The 8,472-nt window shown below is 36.7% G+C and overlaps 1 protein-coding gene across 1 annotated transcript; it reads left to right on the top strand.

Annotated features, from left to right (window-relative positions):
* The first annotated feature begins 1,446 nt into the window (after positions 1 to 1,446).
* Positions 1,447 to 5,079, top strand: LOC139943281 (uncharacterized). Its single transcript, XM_071940106.1, has 2 exons — positions 1,447 to 1,547; positions 3,646 to 5,079. The coding sequence occupies exons 1-2, from the start codon at positions 1,482 to 1,484 to the stop codon at positions 4,276 to 4,278; spliced, it is 699 nt and encodes a 232-aa protein (XP_071796207.1). The 5' UTR covers positions 1,447 to 1,481; the 3' UTR covers positions 4,279 to 5,079.
* Positions 5,080 to 8,472: the final 3,393 nt, after the last annotated feature.

Below are 8,472 nucleotides of genomic sequence, written 5' to 3'. Positions count from 1 at the left end.
CGTATTTCTCGATATCGTGAGTTGATAATTGTTTTAATGTTTTCTTAAAAAGTAAAGCATTTCATGTAATAATATTTCAAGAGAAGTCTTTCACCATTACCTTCTGTAAACCCTGTAAGTTATCTGTAAATCTGTGAACTTTTTTTTATGTTCCGAAAGTGTGCAATGGCTATAGCATTCTAATGATTGCTTGAACTTACCTTTTAAAAAAAAAAACGCTCAGCATTACGTCTCTATGTTCACTTGACAAGGTATTATGGTGTAAAGGCTTGTTTCCACAGTATAACAAGTGCAGGCATTAAAATACATCAGACATGAATTGCTCATGGACTACAACTTCTCCTAAAGCAGGCCTATACACTTGCAAAGATAATTGTACGTTCCAATATACTATGTTTAAAATAACTCGAGTCCAAATATTTGAGCAATCTGAATGCATGAAACATCTGGTATTAAATTGCCCCATATATTGATTGTTAGGTGGATTAGGCCTTTTATAGTAATGCCTATAACGTGTTATGGTTTGATTGATATTGCCATTTGCCAACCACGTGAATAAACTTTTGATAGTGAGAAGAAAAAGAAAAAACAACAGACCCCCCCCCCAAAAAAAAAAAAAAAAAAAAAAAAGAAAAAATGAATGTCTTAAATGTTTTTCTGTTATTTTCACTTTGTGTATCCCAACACATAAATAAATTAACAAACCTTTGGAAATGATGATTGAAGACACTGGAAACAATTGGTAATTGTCAAAGACCAGTCTTCTCACTTGGTGTTATTGCAACATATGCTTACAATAACAAACCTGTGAAAATTTGAGCTCAATTTGGTCGTCGAAGCTGCGAGATAACTGTGAAAGAAAAGCACCATTGTCAAACGAGGTTGTGTGCTGTATAGATGTTTGCCTTCAATCAAGACCACAAAATCTTATGAGGTCTCGAAATCAAATTTGTGAGAAATTACTTCTTTCTCGAAAACTACGTCACTTCAGAGAAGCCGTTTCCCACAATGTTTCATACTATCAACCTCTTCCCATTACTCGTTACCAAGTAAGGTTGTATGCTAGTAATTATTTTGAATTATTACCAAAGTGTCAACTGCCTTTAATGATAGTTTGTCTTGTTGTAAACCGCCTAATAGGAGCATTTTTAATTAATTTGGCGCTGTATAAAGTGTTTAATATTGAAATAAATATTATTTCTTGTAAGCTTAAGGTTTGGACAGTTTGTCTCAAGGCCCTACGTATTGATGTCTCTTTTTAAATTTGATTAACACTTGAAACACAAGTCCTCAAGATTTTAATTATAACGAACCTTCAAGTGATAAAAACATACTGGTATCTATAAGCGAAGTATAAACTGCTTTTACCGTTTGGGCCACTTGTGAGGTTTTGAGTATAAAATGCAGGCCTAAGCAGTGAGTAAAATAGTAAGGTATCAACAATTATCAACTGTACAGTGGTGAAGATTACATCAAGCAAAATGCATGCCATTGCCTTTGTGCTGGTTTTATTGTGGGTCGGCGCTTTGTCCCGTCCTCTGCTGAAGGTAGGCTGAAATTATTTTGTCCACATATTTTTTATTTATCAAGACGCTGAATACCTTTGATAACTGTCAAAGACCAATATTCTCACTTGGTGTATCCCAACATATGTATAAAAGAACAAAACTGTGGAAATTTTGACTCATATGGTCATCGAAGTGTACGTTTTTTGTGTAAATTGTCCTCGTCTTTAGGAAAGAGGGGAAAAAAGCTTTTGCTTCATCTTTTTCCTACATGTTAACGTCAAACTAGTTTGTATTTATTGTTCATTAATTGGGTTAAGTTTTCCTTAGTACAGGTTATTATATGTTTTCTGAACAATGTTATCACACTGCATTGATTGATGTTGACATTAAATAAATGTATCTGAAATGAATGAAGTTACACAAGAATAAAGAAAGAAAAAAAAAACGCTCTTGTTCAATTAGTTTGTATGGTTTCAGATGCCCAATAAAAAGGCTTCGGGTCTGAAGTATTTTAATATTTGAATGGGACAGTACCTCTTTCTCACAAACTACGCTTACTTCAGAGGCAGCAGTTTCTCACAATGTTTTATACTATCAACAGCTCTCCATTGCTCGCTTGCTTACAATTATTTTGAATACTAACCAATAGTGTACTATGTCTTCAATGTTCGTAGAATCCTCAAGCTGCTGAATGGAATTGTTATCGGATTGTTGGATTGCTTTAAATATTTACAAACGTATATAAAATGCGATAATTATAACTAACCGGTGAAAACAGCTGCGTCAGCGAAAAATAAGCCAATCAAACAAAAAATATGCTTACCAATTTAAGACATTGGACACTTTTGGTAAAATTATGTCAAAAACTAGTCTTCGTGTATCTCAATATATGCATAAAATAACAAACCTGTGAAAGTGTGAGCTCAATCGGTCGTAGAGGGTGCGAGATATTAATGAAAGAAAAAACACCCTTGTCACATTATGGTCACACAAAGTTGTGTGCTTTCAGATGCTTGATTTCGAGACCTCAAATCCTAAATCTGACGTCTCGAATCAAATTCGCGAAAAAATTACTTCTTTCTCGAAAACTACGTCACTTCAGAGGGAGCTTTTCCTCACAATGTTTTATACTATCAACCTCTCCCCATTACTCGTAATCAAGAAAGGTTTTATGATAATAATTATTTTGAGTAATTACCAATAGTGTTCACTGCCTTTAAATGTTACCAGCCATGTGACCTATACAATGTATGGCTGGTACGCGGCTCATGCTCAGCAGCTTTGTGAAACAAGGCCCGGGTGGGAAGACAGCTTCACTATGAAATTAAAGGGAAAGGTTGCTTTGGATCGGACGAGTTGGTCTATGAAAGGTGTTTCAAAACCGTTTGGTATGAAATGCATTTAGTTAGAAAGATGTTTTAAAAGTAGAATATAATGATCCACACGAAAATGCCTTGAAACTGCAAGGTTTTCATTTTATTTTGCGACATAAGTCGGTCGGCCATTTTGGGAGTGGGAAATTTGAAACCACAAAATGGCATGCCGTGTTAGTTAACGACGCTCAAGGGAAACCGTGCAATTTCCAGACATTTTTGTGTGCATCATTAAATACTACTTTCAAAGACATATTTCCAACCAATGCATTTTAAAACAAACGTTTTTCAAGACGCTTTTCATGGACCAACTCGCCCGATCCAAGGCAACGTGTCCTTAGTGGACACTAGTGGTAATTACTCAAAATAATTATTATCATAAAACCTCGGTAACGAGTAATAGGGAGAGGTTGATAGTATAAATTATTGTGAGAAACGGCTCCCTCTGAAGTGACGTAGTTTTCGAGAAAGAAGTAATTTTCCACAAATTTGATTTTGAGACCTCAAGTTTCGAATTTGAGGTCTCGAAATCAAGCATCTGAAAGCACACAACTTTGTGTGACAAGGGTGTTTTTTTTTTCTCTCATAGTAATCTCTCAACTCGACCAATCGAGCTCAAATTTTGTTATTTTATGCATATGTTGAGATATACCAAGTGAGAAGACTGGTCTTTGTCAATTACCAATAGTGTCCAGTGTCTTTAATAAAGAAAACCTTGCATACCACTATGGATTCTAAACCTTTTTTTCACATTTGGCCAGCAGGATCGTTTGAAGTCTGGCGAAGATCTGGTTCCATCTTTCAAGGAGTCTGGAGAACCTGATGAAGATCCGGTTCCATCTTTCAGGAAGTCTGAAGAACCTGATGAAGATCCGGTTCCATCTTTCAGGAAGTCTGAAGAACCTGATGAAGATCCGGTTCCATCTTTCAGGAAGTCTGAAGAACCTGATGAAGATCCGGTTCCATCTTTCAGGAAGTCTGAAGAACCTGATGAAGATCCGGGTCCATTTTTCAGGAGGTCTGAAGAACCTGATGAAGATCCGGTTCCATCTTTAAAGAAGGCTGAAGAACCCGAGGAAGATCCGGTTCCATCTTTCAGGAAGTCTGAAGAACCTGATGAAGATCCGGTTCCATCTTTCAGGAAGTCTGAAGAACCTGATGAAGATCCGGGTCCATCTTTCAGGAGGTCTGAAGAACCTGATGAAGATCCGGTTCCATTTTTCAAGAAGGCTGAAGAGCCCGAGGAAGATCCGGTTCCATCTTTCAGGAAGTCTGAAGAACCTGATGAAGATCCGGTACCATTTTTCAAGAAGGCTGAAGAACCCGAGGAAGATCCGGTTCCATCTTTCAGGAAGTCTGAAGAACCTGATGAAGATCCGGTTCCATCTTTCAATTAGTCTAAAGAACCTGATGAAGATCCGGTTCCATCTTTCAAGAAGTCTAAAGAACCTGATGAACCTCCAGTTCCATCTTTCATGAAGTCTGGTTATTTCGTCTAAACACGAAGACCAGTCGCAATTAAGTTTTAATGCAGAAAATAACTCTAATTCCACCCACCATTTTCGTGATTCTTTGCTCGTTTTTTCTGGGTTTTTTTTAACTAGTTTAACTATAAGGCTCGTTTTACATGGTGTTGGGGATTTTGTTCACATGATGAAACTCTCAACAAATGAAAAGAAGGAACCGTACATTGGGGGGGGGGACGAAAAACAGTGCGTTACACACAACATATTAATCTAATATGTCTGTAGTACACATATCAAGGTAGTTTACTCGCTGGATGTTTTGCAACATAGACCGGTCCGCTGTTTTGGGGGCATTTTCTTATTGACTCGTACAAAAACAAGCTTACACTCTCGCGTGTAGTAATACCATTGTTGAACACACCCGATGATCCCACCTGCATGCAAATATTAAGGGGTGTAGGTACTTTTAACACAATGTCCACAGATTTACACTAAACTTAAATAGTTTGAAGATAATGATAGTGGGGAGCCTCCCTTAAAATAATTACTTGCTGAGGTGCTGTAGTTTTTTGAGAAATAAGAAAGAAGACAAAAAGTCACAACGATAATTATATTAATTATTTTTCATGTAAAAACGTAGTAACCAGTTATGGTATGTTATGGTAAAAAAATTGTTCGTTTTTACATGCTAAAACTGAGACTAAAAGAATTTCGTGACGTTGTTTTACTCTTCTCAAAAACTACAGCACCTCATCCGGAGTAATATTTTAAAGGAAGCTTTCTACTATCATTATCTTCAAAGTATTTTAGTTCAATGTAAATCTGTGGACATTGTGTAAAAAGTACCCAGACCCTTTAACGTATTAAATGGACGCATGCGTATATTGAGTAACTTAGTTAGAGTACAGACGGTATCAAATAATTTCAGAAACTTTTCTGTAAGATTTCATGAACTGCTTCTTGAAAATAAATGAACAGAACCCCCATCAGGGCGTGAAATAACACAACGAACGAATGCAGTCATTGTATGTGATTATAGCAGATTATCTATTTTCGAAACAAAAAGAACAGCATGTAGGCTTACTACATTTGGTCGGGAATCTTCCATGAGTTTATTGCAAGTCCACCGTGTATCATAAACAAGAAATAATATGAAAGAAGACTACACTTGTTAAAGGCACTGGACACTATAGACCTTATGCATTGACGTCACCCAGCCGCCATCTTTGAGGTCAAACGGTGACGAAACAATCGAAACGCACATAGATTGGCCAATGAACAACCTCCTTTTGACCTCAAGGCGAGGGCGCCGTACTGAAATGACGTCATGTGCATAAGGTCTATTGGTAATTACTCAACAAAAGTAACTCCACATACCATAGCATGACAACACTGAATTTTACAGCGCCAGGAGCGTCACTGAGTGACGGATACGAACGCTATTACGAAGCCACTATTTCATTATTATTACCATTACAAAAAAAACTGCTTTCTTGCCGGTTAGACCGTAGTTAGACTATCAGAATTGTCCAGCCTGAAGCCAGATGTCCTACTTCTTCTCACATATGCACTCTTTACTTACTGAGATGTAGAACCAGGAACCATTCCAACAGCTTTATTCCACTAACTGCATCTCTTTGGAACTCCTTGTCTGGTACATGTTTCCCGCCATCATATAATCTGGACTGTTTTAAGAGGAATATCAATAACTCAAACTTTGCCCGTCACCGAAACCAAGCTTTCTGTTTCTTGTCACCCACACACTCTTGATTTGCTGAGATGTAGAACAAAGAGTCATTCTAACAGCTTTATTCCACAGACTGCATCTCTTTTGAACTCCCTGCCTGGTGCATGTTTCCCTCCATCCTACAATCTGGAAAATTTTAGGAGGAATGTAAACTCCTACCTTCAGCTCCCTGAGTTATTTTCACATAAAAATATGCTCGTCGTGATCCCCATTAACAGTGGCTTTTATAGCTTTATTTGAGGCGAGCATGCACACAAAAACCACATACACGCGTTTAGCGCAAAACACTCCGCTTTGCAGTGCGTGTAATCTTTATGGCACTCCCATTTAGCAGTCAAATCAATCAAAATCTGAAACAATTATCAACGGATCTCCCACAAAAATGTAGAGCCATAGTACAGTAAGGAAGCTGACCACTAATTTGCGTCAATATTAGTATAATGTCTTGCTTTACTCCGTAATACATGTAACTGTTGTTATTTTATGTAACTGTTGTTATTCTTTTACGAGGGTATGGACATAAAATATGTATTCTTGAATTGAATTGAATAGTCCGACTCAATCAGCAACACACATCAACGTGACGTCTGTAAGAGCATTTCTTTTCCGGGGGAGGAGTGGGGGTACTGTGGACACTATTTGAGGGCACAGTTCTGTTTGGATTTATTATATACAGACAGATTTACACAAACCTAGCATTGTGTCCATTTTAAAAGGCAGTGGACACTATTGGTAATTACCCAAAATAATTATTAGCATAAAACCTCACTTGGTAACGAGTAATGGGGAGAGGTTGATAGTATAAAACATTGTGAGAAACAGCTCCCTCTGAAGTGATGTAGTTTTCGAGATAGAAGTAATTTTCCACGAACTTGATTTCGAGACCTCAGATTTAGAACTTGAGGTCTCGAAATCAACCATCTAAACGCACACAACTCCGTGTGACTAGGGTGTTTTCTTCTTTCATTATTATCTCGCAACTTTGATTACCGATTGAGCTCAAATTTTCACAGGTTAGTTATTTTATGCATATGTTGAGATACACCAACTGTGAAGGCTAGTCTTTGACAATTACCAATAGTGTCCACTGCCTTTAATTATCTCAAAAAGCTTAATAATCAGCGCCCTCAGTTAACAAGTTATCGTTTAATAAACGAAAAAAACATCTTCTTCGAGTCACAATGCAACTTAAAGGCAGGTGACACTATTGGTATTTTTTACTCGAAATATATATTAACATAAAACCTTACATTGGTAACTACCAAAGGAGAGCTGTTGATAGTATAAGACTTTGTGAGAAACGGCTCCCTCTGAAGTAACGTAGTTTTTTAAGGAAATTTCTCACTAAATTAATAAAAGACTTCTGGCCAGAAGCCTTTTTATTCCTAACTGAAAGTACACTATTTTTACACTATTCTTGCAACTTCAATGACCAATTGGGCCTAATTTTCACAGGTTTGTTATTTTATGCATTTGATAGGATACGCCAAGTGGGAAGACTGGTCTTTGACAATTTCCAAACGTGTTCAGTGTCACTCTTTAAACCTCCAAATTCTCCAATGACAATTTTAAGCCGAAAATGTGAAAAGTTCATGAAAAAAATGTAGTTAAAAATTAACTTGTTCAAAGTACAACACAATTTCTCGTAAAAAGTTAACCTGAATTGATTATCACGTGTAAGTATGTGCTTTATTAGCTCTGTTTTAATTGGCAACAATATTATTACAGACTCTCCATTACTTTAATGAGGTTTTAACAACAAACCATCAAAACACTTGAGTTTTATGATCATTCAAGCACTCGTCACTTCATTCAATTTTGTTATTATTTAAATTAATTTCATAATATAACCTGGTATTCTCGACGCTCTAAATTAGTTTCTGGTTCGATAAAGAATAGATCTTGATGGTGCTCAAACAAAATTGAAATTGAAGAGAAATTGCGATTGAAGTTGCTATGTTTTGAACTGCTGTTATTAAAGTCTGCTTATACTGTTTTTATTTATTTATTTTTTTTTTAAGAGAAAATATAATTAGCTGTTGCAAACTGCTTTCTCACCAAAATGGTAAGGATTGCCCTGACATTTTTTACCTCCTGTCGTCGATTTCACAAAGAGTTTAATAGGACTCGTCTTATCTCGAGTTAGGACGAGTAACTAGTCCTAACTTATGATTAATCTTAATATAATGTTTGCATGCTACAGTGCAGGGTTGGGACTCGTCCTAAGTCCTAAGATTAGTCTTAAGTTGGGAAGAGATTTGTCAAATCGACGGCAGTGAGTTTTTCTCGAAGCAAAAAAGACTAATCGCAATGTTGGTGTATTCACGCGTGACACTACAGAAATGTTAAATGCTTCTCCACGCAATGGGCTGACAAAG

Source organism: Asterias amurensis, chromosome 10, assembly GCF_032118995.1.
Source record: "Asterias amurensis chromosome 10, ASM3211899v1".
NCBI lineage: Eukaryota > Metazoa > Echinodermata > Asteroidea > Forcipulatida > Asteriidae > Asterias > Asterias amurensis.
The sequence above is the reverse complement of the archived record's forward strand: the minus strand, read 5'-3'. Positions and strand labels throughout refer to the sequence as shown.